The sequence below is a fragment of the Panthera pardus genome, unplaced genomic scaffold (genome assembly GCF_024362965.1).
Source record: "Panthera pardus isolate Hobbes unplaced genomic scaffold, ASM2436296v1 HiC_scaffold_24, whole genome shotgun sequence".
Classification (NCBI taxonomy): Eukaryota; Metazoa; Chordata; class Mammalia; order Carnivora; family Felidae; genus Panthera; species Panthera pardus.
In genome coordinates, this window is record NW_026526810.1 from 54,815,639 (window position 1) to 54,835,906 (window position 20,268).

At 45.7% G+C, this 20,268-nt stretch overlaps 2 protein-coding genes across 6 annotated transcripts in view; one reads left to right on the top strand and one right to left on the bottom strand.

The window, feature by feature from the left end:
- Positions 1 to 1,069: 1,069 nt before the first annotated feature.
- Positions 1,070 to 20,210, top strand: RMDN3 (regulator of microtubule dynamics 3). Of its 3 annotated transcripts, none has more exons than XM_019442539.2 (13): positions 1,070 to 1,200; positions 1,559 to 1,771; positions 4,033 to 4,225; positions 4,658 to 4,801; positions 10,071 to 10,362; positions 11,151 to 11,253; positions 14,029 to 14,089; positions 15,508 to 15,583; positions 15,738 to 15,815; positions 16,058 to 16,156; positions 16,360 to 16,413; positions 16,526 to 16,606; positions 19,823 to 20,210. In XM_019442539.2, the coding sequence occupies exons 2-13, from the start codon at positions 1,585 to 1,587 to the stop codon at positions 19,835 to 19,837; spliced, it is 1,383 nt and encodes a 460-aa protein (XP_019298084.2). In that variant the 5' UTR covers positions 1,070 to 1,200; positions 1,559 to 1,584; the 3' UTR covers positions 19,838 to 20,210. The 3 variants fall into 3 exon arrangements, with proteins under 3 accessions (XP_019298084.2, XP_019298083.2, XP_019298086.1); XM_019442538.2 differs by lacking the exon at positions 19,823 to 20,210 and adding an exon at positions 16,866 to 17,540; XM_019442541.2 differs by lacking the exon at positions 19,823 to 20,210 and adding an exon at positions 16,866 to 17,540 and having other exon boundaries at positions 1,109 to 1,200; positions 1,680 to 1,771.
- The window catches only part of RAD51 (RAD51 recombinase), a 33,896-nt gene continuing 32,427 nt past the window's right edge, over positions 18,800 to 20,268 (bottom strand). For all 3 annotated transcript variants that reach the window (XM_019442544.2, XM_019442543.2, XM_019442542.2), the window contains exons 8-10: positions 19,894 to 20,023; positions 19,565 to 19,686; positions 18,800 to 19,119 (exon numbers count right to left, since the gene is read on the bottom strand). In XM_019442544.2, coding sequence (XP_019298089.1) covers positions 18,996 to 19,119; positions 19,565 to 19,686; positions 19,894 to 20,023 — 376 coding nt within the window. In that variant the 3' untranslated portion in view covers positions 18,800 to 18,995. The remainder of the gene's footprint in view (positions 19,120 to 19,564; positions 19,687 to 19,893; positions 20,024 to 20,268) is intronic.

Below are 20,268 nucleotides of genomic sequence, written 5' to 3' on the forward strand. Positions count from 1 at the left end.
ATTTGATGATTCTCTTCTGTTGCTATTCTTCTGTTATGGGTCTATAATTGACAATTCTGCGTGTAATTGACATAAAGTGGAATGGTTCCCCCTTCCAGCCTTCCCTTCTAATATCCTCTGTCTACTGTAGAGGTTTCCCTTTATTAATGTTCACAGTGGGCACAGAAATCCTGATGAATACAGATTTTTTAAAAAATGAAATGGTATCTGAACGAATATAAGCAATTAGAGATCAACTCAAGTTTCAGCCTCACCCAAAGATTTAAAAAATGTTGTCATTAGAGGAATGAATGTCATTTACATTCTGGAAATGGAAAAACAGTTTATAACCCTGTTGATTAAGGTACTACAGACAATGCAAGGTTTAAGATTTTTTTTTAGTGCTGGGGTTTGCATCTATTATATTGTTAAGTGTCAGCAGGGAGAAGCTGCCCCTGATGACTCAGGGACCTCTTCTGAGTAACCAACAATTCATCTGGTCTAATTTGAACTGCCAAAGGTGCTATCTAGTACTTAGTAAATGGTTCGAGTAAAAAATGTATGAACAGAGGAGATTGGCTAGCTCAGTCGGTTAAGCTTGGGACTCTTGATTTTGGCTCAGGTCATGGTCTGGTTTGTGGGTTCGAACCCTTCATGGGGCTGTGCCCTGACAGGGCCAGCCTGCCCCGAATTCTTGCTCATTCTTTCTGCTCCTCCCGCTCTCCCTGCCCACCCCCCAGGCAATAAATAAATAAACATTTTTAAGAATGCATGAACAAATTAAGCCAAAATCAAATAAAGTCTGAGTTATGACAGAGCGTCAAGGAAAGGCGGGAAGGGGGTGGTGTTTTCCAGATAGATGATGGGTCAGACAGAAGCAACAATAGACGCAAAGAGAAAGACATTCGGGAACAGCAGGAAAACTGGTGTGACTGGAGGGAAATGGAACCTCCACTGGCCAGAATGTGGTACTGCTGGAGTATCCGACCCAGAAGTCTCTCTGCTCTTTCCCTCTCCACCTCCCTCTTTGGTTCCCCTTTCCCGCTCCCAGCTGGCACCGCCCCCTGGAAAAAGCAAAGGCGGAGGCAGAGCCTCAAGCGGTCATCTCTCCGCCCCTTCCTAAAGGCGCGTGGGGCTGCTGGCGCCGCTTGATGACGTCACGGCCATTGACAGCGAGAGGCCGTGGCCGTGGCTGCTGTCCCCGTGGTTCCGAGCGGTCGGGTAAGGGTCTGAGTCGATCTGCTGCCAGCCAGGGTGCCTTCCGAGGGCGCGGGGGAGGCCCGGAGCTTGCAACCGGGGCGGCGGGTTTGTTGTCTGCAGTGTCGTGGGAGGGAGTTGGAGGCCCAGAAACCTGACTCTGAGATCAGGGCTGCGGGTGTGTTGGACAGGAGGCTGCGTCCAGGTTGGGTGAGAGGCGCGTCAGTCCTGCACAGGAGTCTGGCGGAAACCTTAGGGTCCAGAGGGGATGAGGGTAGTCGGGAGCTCAGGTTCTGGGCAAGGAGATATTTCCAGGGGTTCGGCCTTCGGGGTGGGTGGACCACGCTCACGAATCTCTCTCCCCCTGCCCGCCTGCTTCCAGTGGCTCACGTGGGCTGCAGATGAAGCATGTCTAGACTGGGGGTCTTGGGCGGCGCCCAGGCCGGGTTGGGACTGTTGCTGGGCACCGCCGCGGGCCTTGGATTCCTGTGTGCCCTTTACAGCCAGCGGTGGAAACGGACCCAGCGCCACGGCCACAGCCAGAGCCTACCTAACTCCCTGGACTACACACAGACCTCAGAGCCCGGACGCCAGGGTAGGTAGGAGCCGGTCCCCTGAGGCCACAGTCATGGTTGACAAATGGGCCTAGGGTCCTGGCTGCGTTTAGCAGGACAACGGAGTGGGGTGCGTGAGAGTTTCACCTTTTTGTAGTTTATTGAAAAGGAAAGCAGTCTTCCTCTTCTCTTCTTCTTCGTATAATTCCAGGAAAGTATATTGTGAAATTGTTTAGCTTTCAGGCTTAGTTCAGGCCACAGCGTGCTATGTGTGTATAAAAGGCACTTGCTTAGTGGTGGGTGAAGTGTTTAATAAGTAGAGAAAAAGTCCAAAAGAAGGCAACAGGGAAAACTAATCTTATGGGGATTAAGTCTTGAGACTTAGGTATTAAATTATGTATTAGAATTTGAAGGGACCTTAGAGACTATTCAGGTTTTTTTTTTATCCTTCTTAGGAGAAAATTGAGATTCAAAAAGATTATGTAACTTTACTGAGGTTGTCACAGAGCAATTAAGTGGCAGGGCTGGGCCTGGTCACCTGGTCCTGTGGACTTCCACAGCATGGAACTGGGAGTGCATTTACTGCAATTGAAGCTAAATGTGGCTGGCTTCCAGCCACAGCTGAAATGGGTAGTGCTTTCGTTTTGCAAAACTTTGACCTTAAGTCATTTGACCAAAGCATCTAGGGCTGGTTCAAGCCACTCTCCTCATGTGTGTGTAATAGAGGCACATTCATATCCTCTCACCCCATGTTAGTTGGGAATGGGTGTTTTCTGATTACCAAATGCCAGATGGATTGGAAAAGTTAGTTTTAGAAGAGTCTTCAAAGAGTTATCAACTTATTTATTTTAAAGTTTATTTATTTTGAGAGAGGGTTGAAGGGGCAGAGCGAGGGAGGGAGAGAGAATTACAAGTAGGCTCCACACCATCCTCGCCGAGACCAATGCGGGCTGGAACTCATTAACTGTGAGATCATGACCTGAGCAGAAATGGAGAGTCAGACACTTAACTGAGCCTCCCAGGCACCCCTAGAGTTAGCAATTTAGATTGCACCTGTTGGCCAGCATTTTATAAGCTGCTGCTAACCTAGTATTGTGAGTGTGCTAGTCTTTCCTTTTTTTCCCTTGTCGTTTGTTTGTAACTTCTTAGCAGTTTTTCTTCTGCTGTTTGGAGAAAGTGGCATGTTCCCAGAGACCTTTCTTTTTTAAAATTTTATTTAATCTCTACATCTGAGGTGGGGCTCAAACTCCACCCTGAGATCAAGGTCGCATGCTCTTCCTATCAAGCCAGTGTGTTCACGCCCCCCCCCCCCCCAATCTTTCTTGCTCTATGCTTTTTTAAAAATTTTTTTAATGTTTACTTTTGAGAGAGAGAAAGAGAGCGAGCAAGCATGTGCACACAAGTGGGGGAGGGGCAGAGAGAAAAATCCGAAACAGGCTCCAGGCTGTCAGCACAGAGCCTGATGCGGGGCTTGAACCCATGAACTGCGAGATCATGACCTGAGCTGAAGTCGGTTGCTTAACCTACTGAGCCACCCAGGTGTCCCTCTTGCTCTTGAATGCTGTTGGGTACGTATTGTAATGGGGACCTACACTGTCACTAGATGTCCTTGAACACATTTATGCTTGCCTGGACTGTGGGTCCTGCCTTCCTAGTTCTTCCCTATTTTTACATTTTCCAGGCCAATTGCCTTAGGTAGCTACCAGATGTTAGCATTTATTGTTGGAATTTACCCGAACTCAATTGAGGGCTTTGGTAATGGTGTTTTTCCCATGGGGTGTGGATGGGGTATTCCCAGTATACCTTTGCTCTTAGTAACTGCCCCTTTCTTTGCCCTTCTATGATGGTGTTAAATGAAGAGGAGCTCAGAGTTGTCTTTGCTATTCTTTGTGAAATGAAAGATCAGAATTTGAGTTCAATTTTAGTTTTGCTGTGTGTTGAGTATCGACTGCCTGGTATTTGAGAGCTAGGCATGTAAGGGGTTTTGTTTTCCTTTGGCAGGGCAGGTGTCCTGCCTTCTGGGTACTAAACTCTTGCAAGCATTTTATGTTACCTGCCTTGCTGTGGAAGGTTCTTGGAACAGAGTGGGCTCTTGTTTATAGATTGAGATCTTGGAATTTTTTTTCTTTGAATAGTCACTTGAGACTTGTTACCAGGACCTACCTGTGAACATATACTGTCTGAGCCTCAAGGGTTTTTGTAAATTGAGCTCCAGTGAGAAGCAAGTGTTCTTGAATTCCAGGTCCAAGATCTTTTCCTCACTCTATCTCATGAGCGTCATTGTCTGCTGTCATTCCTTCAGTGAGGCCTTTGCGGGCAGTCCCAGGCGAGGCTGGAGATGGTGCAGTGCTGCCCAGCCTTCCACGAGAAGGGCAGGAGGAGGTGCTGGACCGCCTGGACTTTGTGCTCAGCAGCCTGGCGGCCCTGCGGCGGGAGGTGGAGGAGCTGAGGAGCAGCCTGCAGGGGCTTGCCGGGCAGATTGTTGGGGAGGTCCGGTGAGTGATGCGGCCTTCTGTCCCGCCTCGCCCCCGCCCCTCAACTTTTCCCAGCCCCTATAGCTTTTCAGCTGAGCCGTGTCCTGGCCTTTGCTGCCTGTCCCTAAGGAAGAAGCCAGTTTTACAGCTTCTCCCATAACTGGCAGGGAAGCTGTATGCTTGGTACCTTGCCTTCCGTAAGTTCCTTGCTGCTTTTGGGTCCTCGTGGTCTGTGGGAGCAGCTGAAATGCTTTGTTCTGACTTACCTGGTGTGCCCAATGGGGCTGGGCCAGGGAGCTGCCCTTCTTGTTCTCCTAAAAGTAGAGACCAAGGATTTTGTCCATTCTTGGCCATTTAATGAGCAGCAGTAGTTAAGAGCTTCCCTCATGGGGAAGGGAAAAACAGCCAGGCTGGGGCCTGATTGCACCCTCTCTAAAGGGGCCTGCTTTTCAGATCCCACATGGAAGAGAGCCAGAGAGTGGCTCGGCGGCGGAGATTCCCTTTTGCCCGAGAGAGGAGTGACTCTACTGGCTCCAGCTCTGTCTACTTCACGGCCACCTCAGGAGCCACGTTCACAGATGCTGAGAGTGAAGGCGGGTGAGTTTTTTCTCCTGGAGGCAGTTGTGGCTTCAGCTGGATTACGTTTTGTGAAAATATTATTTATATAGAAAATTCACACTGAGCTGCGTGAATAATTTTTGGAACAAGGTAAGGGTATAAATGAATAAAGTACAGAATAGGTTAAACAAGAAAAACCATCTACCTTATGTCACCCAGCCAAGTGGAATGTTAACAATGCTTGATGCTTGCATCTGTTATTTTCCTCTGAGCAGGTTTTTTTACAGTCACCATACTATTTTTTTATTTTTATTTTTCCTGTAACATTAGTTGGGCATTTTCCTGTGTTATCATAGGGGTTTATAATTTTTTTTTAAGTTTATTTATTTTGAGAGCAAGGGAGGGGCATAGAGAGAGAGGGAGAGAGAGAATATCAAGCAGGCTCCACGCTCCCAATGTAGAGCCCAACATGGGGCTTGAACTCAGGAACCACAGGATCATGACCTGCGCTGAAATCAAGAGTTGGATGCTTAACCAACTGAGCCACCCAGGCACCCCTATATATTTTAATTAAGTAGGCTCCATGCCCAATGTAGGGCTTGAACTCCCGACCCTGAGATCAAGAGTCACACGCTCTACTGATTGAGCCAACCAGGCGCCCCTATTACAAGGACTTTATAAGCATTGTGTTATGACTTTATTTCCTGCATTCAGTGGCTGGGCCAGGTTTACAGGGCCCTCCAAGCACCAATGGTGCTCCCCTCTCCTGGGAGCTCCTGTGTTCCCACATGGGAGGCTTGCTCATGCTCCCTTGGCATCTTCACAGGTGGGAGCTGACTGTCCCAAGTACTTGGTAGCTTAGCACTTCTGACTGTAGGCCTTACTGTGATATGGGCAGCAGGCAGGAGTCTGGTGGACAGCCTCCAAACATGGTCAGGCTAAGGGCTTTTCGATTTTAAGCCAATAGTGCCATTTTGAAACTTCTGTGTCAAGGATGGAGTCTGAATGAACATTTTTGTTGTGCCTGATGCTGTCACTGGCAGCTTCTGCCCTTGTCTATTGCTGGCTCCAGTTATCTAGGTGGCCTGAGATCTCAAGGCTGACCTTTCTTCCTCCTCAAGGAAAAGAGTGGCACAGAGAATAGCCCAGCCTTATGTGGGGACAGAAGGACTGATTTAGTTATAAACATGCACACAGCCATTCAGCAGTGTTCTTTAGCTGAAACACCTTATGATAGTAACTACTGTTCATTTCTCCTGTGACAGCACGCTAAGTACTTTAGAGGCATTTCCTCACCTAATTCTCACAGGGATCCTTTGAAGTAGATGCTGCTCTTCTCCCTGTTTCACACATGGAGACTTGAGGCTTAGTGAGGTTTGATGCCTTGCCCAAGGTTATACAGCTACTGAGTGCAGGCTCACCTGGGCTCGTCTGCAGGGGTAGAGGGTCTGTGATCAGGAGGGTCTGTGATTTAAGGCCTGGCTTGGTTGTTGGGGCATAGAAAAGCTTTTTCAGGAAGAAATGTTCCATGCAGCCCTTGGGAGTTCTTCCCATGGACTAAAGAGCTGCCACAGCTCACTGCCCAGGAAAGACCTACCCATACTATCCACAGCTGTAGTATCTGTTCAGTACATCTTACTCAGAAAATTTCAGTCTCATTTTCTTGTTTGGGCCATTATATTCTCCTGCCTGTCCTCATTGGTTTTCTAAGAAAATTAAGAATGATATTACTCTCTTTTTCGATATTACTGCCATTGGGAATCTGTGCTGGATTTGATCATTGCTCGGGCACCTCTTGCTACAAGCTTTAGTCCTCCACTTCTGACTACTGTTGTTGGGGTTGTTTGATATCCTTGTTATCTGTATTGTCAAGGGTTCATGGGCGTGGCCCCTTTCCATTTACCTAATACTTCTGCCTGTTTCCAGAAGGCGGTGTTAGAGGAGGGGGCAAAAATGGAATTCATGTTTGACACATCTGGACTGAAAAGAAAGAAGGACAAAGTGGACCCTGAGACTTAAGGAGCATCTCTGTGCAACCCATTTTTAGCAGGTCACTGGAGGTGGGGAAACTGATGTTTGTAAGAGGGTAGAAGAGGAGAGGTCACAGCTCTCCCCAAGATCAGGATGTAGAACTCAAGACTCTTAATGATGATTTTAAGAAGTTGTACAAACTTCTGGGAAGAGTGAGACCCAGGGTGTTCAACCAGGGAGGCCTGTGGGTGCTTCACTGCTTGGAGTGCTCATTGGGGCTCCCAAGGCCATAAAGGGAAGGACAGGCCCATGAGCCATCTGTGATGGGACAAGAGGAAGGGTGGCTTTCTTAATTATAGCTCCAGCAAGCTCAGCCCATGACCGATTGTGTGGCACGTAGAAGCTCATGGTGGGTCGTGGTGCAAGACTCTGGTTTAGCTTGTTGCTATCTGGGGCAGTGGCCGTGGTGGATAATTCTTTTTGCCATGGTCAGTGCCATATAGGCCAAGGGGGGGTTTTGGGAGGAGAGCATAAACCCTGCAATAGCTTTGAACATGTGGGACCAGGGAAGGAGTGCTTCTTTGAGGGATGAAATGCTAAGAATATTTGATGCCCTACTCCCCTAAAAGCTGTATTGCCTTTTTCTTCCAAATAAAGGAGCAACTTTGAACTCCCAGGGGATCGACTGAATGTGGCAGAGGCAGAATCGCCATGGGGGTTCGTGAGCTTGTTCCCTGAGCATTGTACCAAACACAGCTTTAGTTCTTTCCTGGTCAAAATGCAGCTTCCCCTAAAACACCAGCTCCTCCAGCAAGCCTTCCCAGGCATCCCAGCCAAGAAGGATTGCCTACAACCCCACTGCCACCCCTCCTTGGGCATTTATCACCTCATTTAGGTTGGTCTTATCTCCCTCACCAGTTAGTCTCCCATGCCTGGTTGTCTTTGAATGTTTTAGCTCAGCCCTTCTAATGGGGTTTAGGAGGAGTCAAAGAAACTTAATTGTCAGAAGAAGGGGATATGCGTGTAACTGAGTCCTTGATCACTGACTTGGGGGCTCTCCTCAAGGGGTGGAGTAGGGTAGCTCTAGCCTCCTTGCTTCGAGGGAGCCATGGATCCTCTACCCTGTATGGGAACAGTGTGTTCCACCCAAGGGCACAGCTCCAAAGAGACTTTTCAAAGGTCCCTGCCAGTCCCTGGTAGACCTCAAAAGCCTCAGGGCATGTTAAACAAAAGGCACATCTCTCTCTCTCTCTCTCCTGTCTGATTTCTCCAAGGGTTGGACTGGTGGTCTAAGCGTGAGAAAATGGTATCAGTGTAGAGACGTAGCCCCTGTAGCTGAGCCCTGGCAGCTCACAAGGCTGATGTCTGTGCTTGAGCAATAGTGTCTGCCCACCCACTGCATGCCAGCCCCCCAGGTTGCAAATTAGTGAGGCAGAGCAGAGCTCCCTGAAGCTAGGCTGAGGTGCAGTAAAAGGCCTCCTCACTGTTCAGCCTCACTGCCTCACAAGGACCCACCAGCTCTCACTCCGTGGGTGGCAACAAAGTCCCTCCTGACCACTTCTTTTCTTCAGCCATGTGAGCTCTCTGGAGAGACTATGCAGATGCCTCTGCTCTTAAAGGGGTAAGGATAGGGGTCCCTCCCTGGGAGACTCCTCATTAGAACTTCTAATTGGAGGGGGTTCAGCAGCAGGCAATGGTGTCTCCCCTTCTAGCAACAGGAAACATGAGACTCCAGCTCTTTGTCCCAGGTAACCCATTTACCCATCTTGCCTTTGGGCCTGGCTGGCATGAGTAGAGGCACTAGTAGACTCTGATTTGATTTTCTCATTTGGGGCAGGCTATTGTCCAAGCTGTAAGAATTGGTTGGGAGTTTCTCTAGGCTGCCTGTGTGTGGTCTTGTTCGTCACCAGCCAGGTTGGTTTGTAAAATCCAATACCACTTTTCCTTGTCCCTTTAATTTCTGAAGTTTTTACTGCACATTGCTAGAGGGGAAGAACTTGGGTCACATTTACTCAGCAAGGTGAAGTTAGGTTTTCAATACCTTACAAGTTCCCGTAGTAGCTGATCCTGGGACCCTTGCAGCATGGATGGGGCACTAGGTCTGGTTACTCATTTGGTACTTCTGGATGGAGCTTCACTCCTTGCTATCTGTCTTTCTGACCTACAGCTCTCAGCCCAACTTTAAGTGGTCTTGTATTATCTTTATTTGTAAGTTTCCCTCTCATCTCTTCTTCAGCCACAGGTATCCTGTCCCCATCTTTCATTCCGGGATGGAGGAAGTCTTATCCCTAAATGGCCCTAAGATCCTTCTTGTGCTTAGGAACCTTTTGGTTCTGACAGAACCTGCTTTGTCTTCACTCAAGTCTGGAGGTTGCTCTGGTGTCTGGTTCTAGCCCTTGAAAGTCGTACCTTCTCAGTTTTTGTCTGAGTCAGCTGGTGGTTAGGGAGAACATCCCAATCAGCTGCTAATGAAGCCAAGAGTAACTTGGCCTCCTCTTCAGTGAGTGCATCAAGGTTGGGGGCTCCTAGGAGGCATTTCTTATGGTGGCCCCAGAGATACCTTCCCAGGGCGTTCTGTTTGCGTCTTCCTCCTCTCTTGATTCCAGCTGCAAAGTGGCCTTTCCCCATCCCTGGCAAGTTCCTAAGGTTCCCAAGGGCTACTCCTATTGTGGTTTGGGTTTGGCTGCTGACTTAGGAGAGAGGTGTACCTTGAATTGAGAAAGAAAACATTGCTATGTGGGCTGCCCGTGGCCTCAGAGGCTGGCACCCACCCACATTGTTTGTGGCAGGTGCTTTTGGCTGATAAAACAAAAATGATTGACAGGCCCTTAGCCTGGTGAGAATCTAGCTCAGGAGATCAGTTCCACCTACATTATAGTTTTAATCTTAAGTATGTCTTTTTTTACTTATAAGAATATATGCTCACTAAAGCAGTCCTGTATATTAAAAAATACAAAAAAAGATTACCTTTAATTCTTCTGCCCTGAGATCTACAAGCACTATTTTGGTACATTACTTTTTAGGCAGCTTCTCTTCTAGGCTTTTTCTGATTATCTGCCTGACCTGGCGGTAGCTCAGCATCAGCCCCTGGCTGCCACAGTGTCCCCTGCTGGTCACTCTTTCCCTCCAGGAGGCATCATTTTCCCAGCCCATAGTTCCCCCTGGGAAGTTTTCTCTCAAGGACTAATTTCTGCCCTTAAGTGATAGAAATGGTTTTTACTTGGGGCTTTGGACAGCAGTGCCATGAAGAGCCCTTGTTTGTCGGTGGGGATAGACCCTAGGGCTCTGAGGCTAAAAAATCTCCCTTGACCCTGTCACTTACATTTCTCTGCCACAGGTATACAACGGCCAACGCTGAGTCAGACTACGAGCATGACTCTGACAGGGAAAGTGATGACGGGGAAGACGAAGTGAGCTGTGAGACTGTGAAGATGGGAAGAAAGGATTCTCTGGACTTGGAGGTGGAGGTGGAGGTGGCTTCAGGCCCAGCGGCCAGAGCCCTGGAGGCTGGAGGCTCCCCTGGCCTGGAGGATGTGCTGCCCCTCCTGCAGCAGGCCGATGAGTTACACCAGGGCAATGAGCAGGGCAAGCGGGAGGGTTTCCAGCTGCTGCTCAACAACAAGCTGGCGGTGAGGCTCCAGCTCTGTCTGCCCTTACTAACCCCCAACCCTCCGAGAATGAAAGCAGGCCCCTGTAGTTGATAAGCCTGAAAGGTGACCTGGGAAGGGAAGGGAGGGTGAGATGGCTGGTTCTGCATGTACCCTCCAGGGCTGCATGTGCTATTCAAGTAGGCCACGCACTGCCCCCAGGGGCCTAGGTGTGCCGCCTGCCCTAGAGCTTCCTCCCCAGTCCTCTGCCTCCTGTAGAACTACTGCTAAAGAGCTCTACCTCTTACAGTAGAGAGAAATGTGGAAAGAACCAGAATATTTTTTCTTATTTCCCTTGAGGCAGAGCCCAAGCTGCCTGCCCTACTTGAAATTTCTGTAACAAGTGTATAGGTCATTCAACCACAGTTCCTTTCTCTGGTTCACTGCTAGAATTTATGCTCACCCAGGTATAAATACCCCAGTTAGAATTTTTCCTTTTCTTGGGCATTTTCACTTTTTCATCGTGTCAGCAAGACTTCTCTTTCATTGTGCCTCACTTCATCTTGGAGTTGACCTTTATTCCTCATGGTGTCAGGCCAGAATGCCCTCACTCTGAGGGGTTGTGCAATCTACTGTCTAGAGATAATGCGTCCTTAGTTAGCTAAGTGTAGGTGGGAGGTCATGGGGATGAAACACTGTGCATAAGGCTGGCCTAATGTCAGTTTATAACACACTAGCTTAGAAACTGAAAGGGGCGTGGGGAAAAGGCCAGAGCCCCAGTTCTCTGCAGCTGAAAAGGGGCCTTATCCATCCCTCTGTTTGGTCTGCAGTATGGAAATCGGCAGGACTTTCTCTGGCGTCTGGCCCGGGCCTACAGTGACATGTGTGAGCTCACTGAGGAGGTGAGCGAGAAAAAGTCATATGCCCTAAATGGTAAGTGCTGACAGATTCCTGGTGGGAAGGTGACTGATTCTAGGTATAGCTGGCTCATCTGGGGCTCAGGGGAACTACTAAGAGAAGATGTAGGCTGTCAGGGCAGTTGTGGCTCCCTCTTTCAGTCAGCACAAACTCTGGTTCCCGTGGGCTTCTTCCTTCTTGAGACAGCACAGTCTGTTTCTCTGCACATCATGATTAATACAGGTGCAAATGTTTTTAGGGATAGTTGTATCAAACTAGTGCAATTCTTTGTTCTCACTCCCCAGCTGAAAGAGAGGGCAAAGCCTACTTTATTAATCTGAAGAGGGTTTTTTGCTGTTTTTGCTGTTGCTTAGGAATCTGGTTTGTTATGGAGCCTGTGGAGCATGTGTTCTAAGAACAGGAGTGGAATGTTCGGTGAGGGCCTGTAAGGAGTAGTTTGGAAGACTACTGCTAGCTTAAGAGTCTTTGAGATCAATTTAGCAACTCTGTTACCAAAGTGTGTATCCTGGGAGGTAGGGTGCATCTGAATTATGCCAAGTTCAGGGCTCTTCCCTGTCATATCACTGAGAATCCTGGGACTTTGAGAAATGACTGGCTTTGTGGGGAAGATGGGTCCTGCCTAGCCATACAGCCCAAGTCAGGCACCATCAATAGACTTCCAGGTCTTATTCAGTTATCTAAAGTCAGTTGAACTATCCAAAGTGAACATGTCTACTTCTTCACTTACAAACATTGAGTCTTTGCTAATGTAGAATCTGACATACCTCAAGGTCATTGTTCTAAGCATTTGTAGAATTCTGTCAATATAGAAAGACTAGGCCAGTTGAGTTGAATGTTTATTGATATTTTCAGAAAAATCTCCAAGTTTTAACAGAAGGTGCTTAATTACTGTTTGCTTCTTCTCAAAAGCTTTTGCTTTCCCTCCTAAATTTCAGGTGAGGATTCTGATCAGCTTTTGGGCTAATATCTGGACTCTTGGTATCAACAAGAACCTTTCTTTTTGATCATTGATCATCTCTTATTAGTACCAGTAGCCAGGATGAAACCTGAAGGTGAAGGCAGAGTGGTGATTAGAGCAGCCATAGCCAGTGCTCTGGACTGGTCTGCAGAGCTTAGCAATTCTGTACAAGTCTACTCCTGCTGGAGGACAGATTGAGCATCTTTGGAGGCCCTGCTTCTAGAATCGTGGCTTTTTTAGGACCATCCTTGATGTGTCTAAAGTTCTTCATTTTGTTCTATCTCTAAAAGTCGGACCACCAGGAGGAGGCCATTGTGTGGGATCTTAGGTGATATCTTTTCACCCTCATGTCTAACTTGGCAGGAAGAAACTCTCAGCTGATTTTTCTATTAAGAGAGTGCTTTGAAGTGGGCAGGGAAAAATCCACTAAGAGACCATGTCCTCCCACTGATGGGGCCACAGTTGGTCATTGTTTAGAAAGGGGAGGTTATAGGGTGCCTGGGTGGCTCAGTCAGGTGTCCTACTCTTGATTTTGGCTCACATCATGATCTCAGGTTTCGTGGGCTCAATCCCCACGTTGGGTTCTGCACTGAAGGTGTGGAGGCTGCTTGGGATTCTCTCCCTCCCTCTCTCTGCCTCTCCCCTGCTCATACAAGCCTTCTCTCTCAAAATAAAAAAGAGTGGTCTTAAAAAGGGGTGGAGGAAAGGTTATTGGGGAGGGGTATTATTTCTCATCAGCCATCTTAAAAATGTATTTGTTGCATATGCAACTTTATACCATAATTATAATTTCAGCATGAAGAAACATTTCACATCAGCTAGCCTATCACCTCAACCCATTACTTTCGTTCCATTTTCTCCATGTTCCCTTTGAAGCCCTCTCGGCTTTAATCAAAGAAGTCCTATTTTGCAGTGTGCTCTTTTCTCCATTGTTGTAGGCATGATGTTCTCCAGCTAGAGGGCTCCAGGCTCCTTGTTAGCCTAGGAAATCCTTGTCAAGAGCCTTCATGTGTTTAGGCCTTGATTTCTTTATCAGTCTTAGTGCCTAGAAAACTAAGTGAATGTCATCTCTGGTCAGACGTTGGTCCATTTGGCTCTGGTGAGGAATTTTGATCTAGAGCTGTGTTTAATCTTGGAACACAGATCCATTAGAGAATTTGATTAAAGCTGTAGGCCCTCTCCTCAATAAAATTTTACCTGTAGGTAAAATTTTATACAACTCCAGAGAATACATGGACACCTTGAAGCCTGTCCACAACCCTCTAAGATAAGGTCTGTTGGGAACAGTTTGATTGCCATTGGGTTGTTTTATATTTAAAATGCTTTGAGGGGCACCTGGGTGGCCCAGTTGGTTAAGTGTCTGACTTTGGCTCAGGCTGGCTGACTTTGGCTCTCACAGTGTGGATTCTAGCCCTGAGTTGGGCTCTGTGCTGACAGCTTGGAGCCTGCTTCGGACTCTGTGTCTCCCTTTCTGCTTCTCCCCAGCTTGTGCTCTCTCTCAATAAAAAAAAATAAAAAAATAAAAAAATTAAATTAAATTAAAAAAAAAAAAAGGTTTAAAATGCTTTGAGCACATCAGGTGGATGCTGTAAAAACAAAACAAAACAAAAGGTAGCTGGTCAGCTGATGACAGAGACAGCTTCTCAGGGATAATTTCTGCTTCCCCTCGCTCTATTTATAGCTTTTCATTCTGTTCAAACTCAAAATTATTTCAAACAAATCTAGCCAGGGTAGGGATTAGTAAGAGCTAGAGCTGTTATTGTTGCCAGAGCCCCTGCTGTGGAAGTGTGCATGGGAACCCTTGTCAACTCTGGATTACCTTTGTCTTACAGGAAAAGAAGAGGCAGAGGCTGCTCTGGAGAAGGGGGATGCGAATGCTGAATGTCACCAGTGGTAAAAATCTACAGGGTCGTGGGAAGAGTTAGCATGAGTTAGAGTGGAAGAGAGCCATTTCTCTGCCCTGACCACAAAGGCACTTGCCAAAGGAGACAGGAGAGGGAGCAGGGACCTGGGGGGAGGGGGGGGGGGGTCGTTTTTTGGAAGGTGCCTTGGGAGTGAGGCAAGGGGAAATAGGATTTGTTGTTGGGACTTAGAGAAACGCATAGCGTTTTAAGAGTTATCCTAGCTACAAAATTTGTGGGTTCTTGGCTCTTCAAGGAAGCTGGCACAGTTTGTAGTTTGTCCTGCACAAACTCTTCCTTCCCCTAGCTGCAGTCCCTGGCTGGTGGTGGACTTTGGCTTCTTTGCTTGGCTTGCATGAGTTAGTTTATCAGCTTACAAAAATATCAACCCTGTTTGTGGTCTTTGTCAGGCAAGGTTCTGCCAACTTCCACGGGTCAAATCCAACTTGTGTCCTAGGGCCTGTTTCCAGCACCTCAAGAGTTTTTAGTGAAAATTCTCTTCCCACCTCTCCCTTACTTTCCATATTTCTGCCCTCAGATTGTCTCTGCAAGAGCTCCTCTCAGGGATCAGGTCCTTGGTGCCACTTCCCTGTGTTCTTCCTTGGGGCTCCTGGACTCCCAAGGATAGAAAATAGCCTTACACTTTATTCTTGGAGAACAGCTGTTTGGGAGGAAATATGGAAATGAGCCTCTGGAAGTACTGGATACAGATGCCCCCGATATTTAAGTGAATAAATGAAAAGGCAACTTGGGTCTCTACACACTCATTTAATGTCAATTGTGTTTCTAGAAACAATGCTGGGGAGATAGGGTAGTAAGATGTTTGTTTTTGAAGATGGAAAGCTGGCTGGCTTTGTTCCCTGATTGGGTGGGAGGATATAAATCTGAAGCCTGTCTTCATCAGCTTCTGTTGGTTCCCAAATTAACATTAGAATTTCCTAGAGTATCCCATCCCAATTTGTCCACGAGTACAGCTTCCCAGGGACATCCTTAAATACTTCTAAAGCTAACATAGACCTTCTTTTAGTATCTGCTCAGGAGATGATAAGCAATGTATTTAGGTCCCTTACGTTTTGATGATTATTAGATCCACTTTTTAAGTTTTTATGCCCCTGCCATGGCTATATTCCTTATATGAAGAAATTAGTGGAGATTTGGACTGAGACATTGCCTAAATGTTAAGTAGGGGAAGCTTACTGTGGTGGGACCCCACTTTTTTGTACCTAGCATACTTTGGAGAATTGTGAGCCTACCGGTGTTTGTTAAAGAATATGAATTGGGACTACAGATTTATGAAGAGAGTTTTATACATATAAAAATGCTATTTTCAGCTCTACTTGAGGGGGGTAGAGGGTAGTTGATGAGAAGCCCATTCCTTGTCCTTGAGCTCGCTGCCACTTTCCCCCTTAGGTATGCAGTGCTTTGTGGTCAGCTGGCTGAGCATGAGAGCATCCAGAGGCGCATCCAGAGTGGCTTTAGCTTCAAGGTGAGGAAAGGCTTCTCTTCCTTCCCTTGTACTGCTCTATTCCAGATTGCCTGCTCTATCCCAGCTCCTTGCAAAGGGTGCTCCTGCAGTGTCTACGACTTGCTCTTCCCTTAGCAACTCTGATGGTAGTTTAGATTTACATTTTTCCCCTCAGGAGCATGTGGACAAAGCCATTGCTCTCCAGCCAGAAAACCCTATGGCTCACTTTCTTCTTGGCAGGTGGTGCTACCAGGTAAGCTAAATTCTGGGGCCTGGTATCAAGGCCCTAAGTGTCCTGTGACACTGCTATCCTTGCAGTGAAAACCTGCAAGCAGGGGCTGTAGCCTGGTCTGGCTCAAGTACCCATTTCCTCTGAATGGTTGTGTTATGGGTGACTGGACCCAGCCCTATCTGACCATGTTTTAAGTACAGAATATTTGATGTTCTTAAAGATACTTAAAACTTTTTATTTACACCTTGCTCTTTTGGTGGCAGGTCTCTCACCTGAGCTGGCTAGAGAAAAAAACTGCTACAGCCTTGTTCGAAAGCCCTCTCAGTGCCACTGTGCAGGATGCCCTCCAGAGCTTCCTAAAGGTATCGGGAAGGAAGGGACGGATTTCTGGTAGGGGGCAATTTTCTATGGGAAATCAGAACCACTTGGATAGCTTATAAAAATAGAGTTCCCTGGATGACTGGATCAGTCTTTGGGATGGGAACTGGAAAGCTCTATTTAATAAACCTCAGCCTGACTTGAACATGGTAATCCCCTTACTGAACTGCATTCCTCCCTTTTCTAGGCTGAAGAACTACAGCCAGGATTTTCCAAAGCGGGGAGGGTATATATTTCCAAGGTAAACTCACCTGCCTTTTTCAACATTGATGAAAACATGTTATTTGTGGGAAGTCCTGAAAGTCCAGGTCTGGTGGTATTTCTCCCAGGTTTTCACTGTTGTATCTTTTCAGTGCTACAGAGAACTAGGAAAAAACTCTGAAGCTAGACAGTGGATGAAGTTAGCCCTGGAGCTGCCAGATGTCACCAATGAGGTAATACTTTGAAGAGCTATTGAATCATTGAAGAGCTATTGAATCATGTGACCTTTTTTCAGGAAAGAATCTTCCCTAGAAAATTGTATATAGGTTCTTTTATATATATCTCACCTAGGGGAGGAGGCAGATTTCATAGGCTGTCCTGCGAAAGTAGGTAAAAAGGAAGCAAAGGGCCCTTCTCAGGTATCAGTGGTTGGGGAAATGTTAGCTTTTCGAGTTCTGGTCTAGTTTTGGTTTTATTCTCTTGTCTCCTTAGGATTCAGCTTTCCAGAAAGACTTGGAAGAATTGGAAGTAATTTTAAGAGAATAATCATATTTCAGTGGCCTTCATGACTTGAGGAAGACTGCCCTGCTTATTAGATCAGGAATCTAAGACTGCTTAAGTGAGGGTCCTGACTCCTGAGCCTGACTGGTATCTATAACCATTCCCCAATTTCTTTCCTTGCCCACTGGTTAATTTATTCTAATCCCTTATCTAATCTGAAATTGGGGAAGTACTTGAGGCCTGGATTTCTGTAGTTCTCTTAAGTGAATTCTTGAAAAACCAAGACTAGCACTGAAGGCTGCCTTTAGCCTGTGAGTGGATGAACTTCAAAGAGCTATGGGAACAAAACACAGATCTTGTACTCTCTAATCTTTTCTACTGATTAATATTCAACACCAAAGTATATAGTCCTAAAACCATACACTATCAGGGTAAAAGGAAAGGTCATAGCAGCCCAAGAATATTGCCCTCTTATCCCCTATCATGTGAATTCTAACTATATTCCTGGGCTGAGGGGCTGGAATACTTGACTTCCGGAATAGAATCCCAGCAGCTTTTAGAAAGGCACAGTGCATAAGACAGGAGACTGTGAAATGATGATCTGAGGAGTTGCCTGGAATATATTTTGGTACAAACTTGAAATAAACCAAATTTGATTAGAAGTGACTATATTCCCCTTTCTTGCTTGACATTTCCATAACTACTTCCTACTACAGAAGCTATTGCAGACAAATAGCACCTAATGTTTAAGCTCTTTTCAGTGGAAATTTTAGTTACAAGTAAAAAAGGCTGGCCAAGGTCTATTCTAACTAGTTGACTCTTATGGCCAACAGCACAAAGCCTAATCTCACCTATGATAATTCAGATAAATTTATAGGACTAAAGGATTGAAATCCTTTTACTTCCATTCCAGAATCTGCCACTCTGGCTTACTATATATAGATATATATATACCATCCCAGGTTTGTTTTGTGGTAATGAAGGACAAGACCTGAGAGATACTCCATTCTTTAAACAAAGCTTCATTAAATTGACTGTGTCTTCCTATTTCCCTACATACAGTAGGATTAACACAGGCAACAGCAGAGATTTTCTATGCCTCTCCTTCCAACACTAGCCGAGAGGCCCTTTGAAATTTGAAGAGCTGGTTAAAATTCATCCTGAGTAGAAGTCTGAAGGGGAAGAAAAGAAGTATCTCAAACCCCTCAAGTAGAATAGTATGGACAAGTATCAGGACTCTATAACAAAAGCTTAATACAAAGGCCATGGGAAAGTCATTGGATATTCATCTTGTAATATCTATTACATTGAAGGCTAGTAAGCTAAATCATCTGAATGTATGACTTCCCTTTAAAATTCTCAATTTTAAAGCAATAGAAACTGATCGGTTAGTGCCAATAAATTATTTTGAAGGCCCTCTCTTAAAATATTCAGCTTACACCAGAATAACTCCTATAAACCGCACAAATAACTACTTTATTAGTAGCCCCACACTAAATCTACTTAGAGCTTCTGAAATGATTAAGATTCCAGAATTATCTTGAGTTACTCTTAGCAGTTAAAAAAACAAGCACATAGATGTTGAAGGGCTGGTACCCCAGTAGGCCTGCTCAGTAGCCCTTAAATAAAAACAAATTCTTCTATAATTCAGGCAAACTAACTTAAAAACCTACTTCTGACAGTTTTACTGACAAAAAAAAACAAAACAAAACACCAGTGAGGAGACCTACTTCCTTTGCCACCCAGGCATTTCAACATTGTTCAGATAGAGGAGTCCAGTCTCACCAGCTTTTGTCTTCAAGGGAACTAAAGATTGGCCAGGGGAACATCTGTTAGTTCTGAGTCAACCCTAAGGCATGATGTCAAACATCTTCCTTACTTCCCCCCAAATAATTCACATAGACATTAATAAACTCCAGACAGAATAAACATTTCAGATCAGTTTGTGACTACTGACCTGTCTCCTGTTTACACCATCAGAAAAGCTGATAGAATAGGTGTTTTTCCAGAAGCCTTTTTCTGGCAGGAAAACAGGAAGAGGCCTGTGAAGAAGCCCCAGGGAGCAGTCCTCTCCATTAGGCTGTAGCACTTAAGCTTTATCACAGGAAAAGCCCCAATGAATCAGTCTTTGGCATCTCCCACTCCATCTGCATTGATGGCAAACATAGCTTCAGCTTCAGGAAGACAGGGAGAATCGTAGATTTTGCAGATTCTGGTTTCCCCTCTTCCTTTCCTCAGATACAGTCTGACCCAAAGAAACAGACCAAAGTTATTATAATTTTAAAATCTTTTTCCTATTTATGGTAGATATGAATTTTTTCCCAGATATATATACTTCCTAGGACTTTGGGGATCTTTCTGTATTCCTTAGGGACATTTACAACCTGGAGGAATCAACTTCTATCCTGCCCCTACCTTAGTGAATTTAACATTTTGAAATAATTACTTTTTTACTAACGAGGAAGAGGCCTATCATATTCATTCTTTCATATTTGGGGGCTTTTCATTCTTTTGTAAACTAAAAGCAAACATCTGTACTAACCAGGGCATGACAATTAGATTTAGCAAGGGCTCCTGTGTCTAATTATACAACAAAAGCTTTAACCAGGTTTAATGGAAATGTTATATCTTCATGTTTACTTCAGTTAATATGACACCCCAAGACAAAATCGCTTATCCCATCACTTTACCTGGTTGTTGAGGCATGAGCAATGATATTTCCTCCAATAGGTTTTTTAGGATCTGTAGCAAACATGGCTGCTCCATCCACTTGGGCTACCACCTGGTTGGTGATCACCACTGCTACACCAAACTGATGGGGGAAACAATAAATGTCATTTTTTGTGGCCAGATATTCAAAGAACCCTACTGTTGCCACCCCTTTCCTCACAAAGTAAAGAATGATTAATATATATATCTCTTCCTATCTGTTATCTTCATGACACCAGGTACTGATGTTCTGATCTCCCAGCAAGGACCCTGAAACTTAGGCATGGTCTGTCCCTATCCCACAACTTACCTCATCAGCAAGTCGCAGAAGCATCCGCAGAAACCTGGCCAGGTGCATCTGCCTGGCTGAAAGTTCCCCTCGACCCGAATAGTCGGTTCTGTAGAGGGCAGTGGCACTGTCTACAATTAACAGTGCATACCTATAGGAAACAAGGACTCTATGAAGCCTATTTCTAGCCTGTGTCAGATTCTGCTCCCTTCCTTACTACCCTAAACTTTCATATTCATAGTTATATTCGTACATAAATGTGTTAATTAAAATATTTGTACAGTATTCACGTCTGAGGCACTATGTAATAAGTAAAATTTCCAGTAAGTTCAAGTGGACTATGGCTTCATCTTTTTTTTTTTTTTGGAAATAATCTCTATACTCCACGTGGGGCTC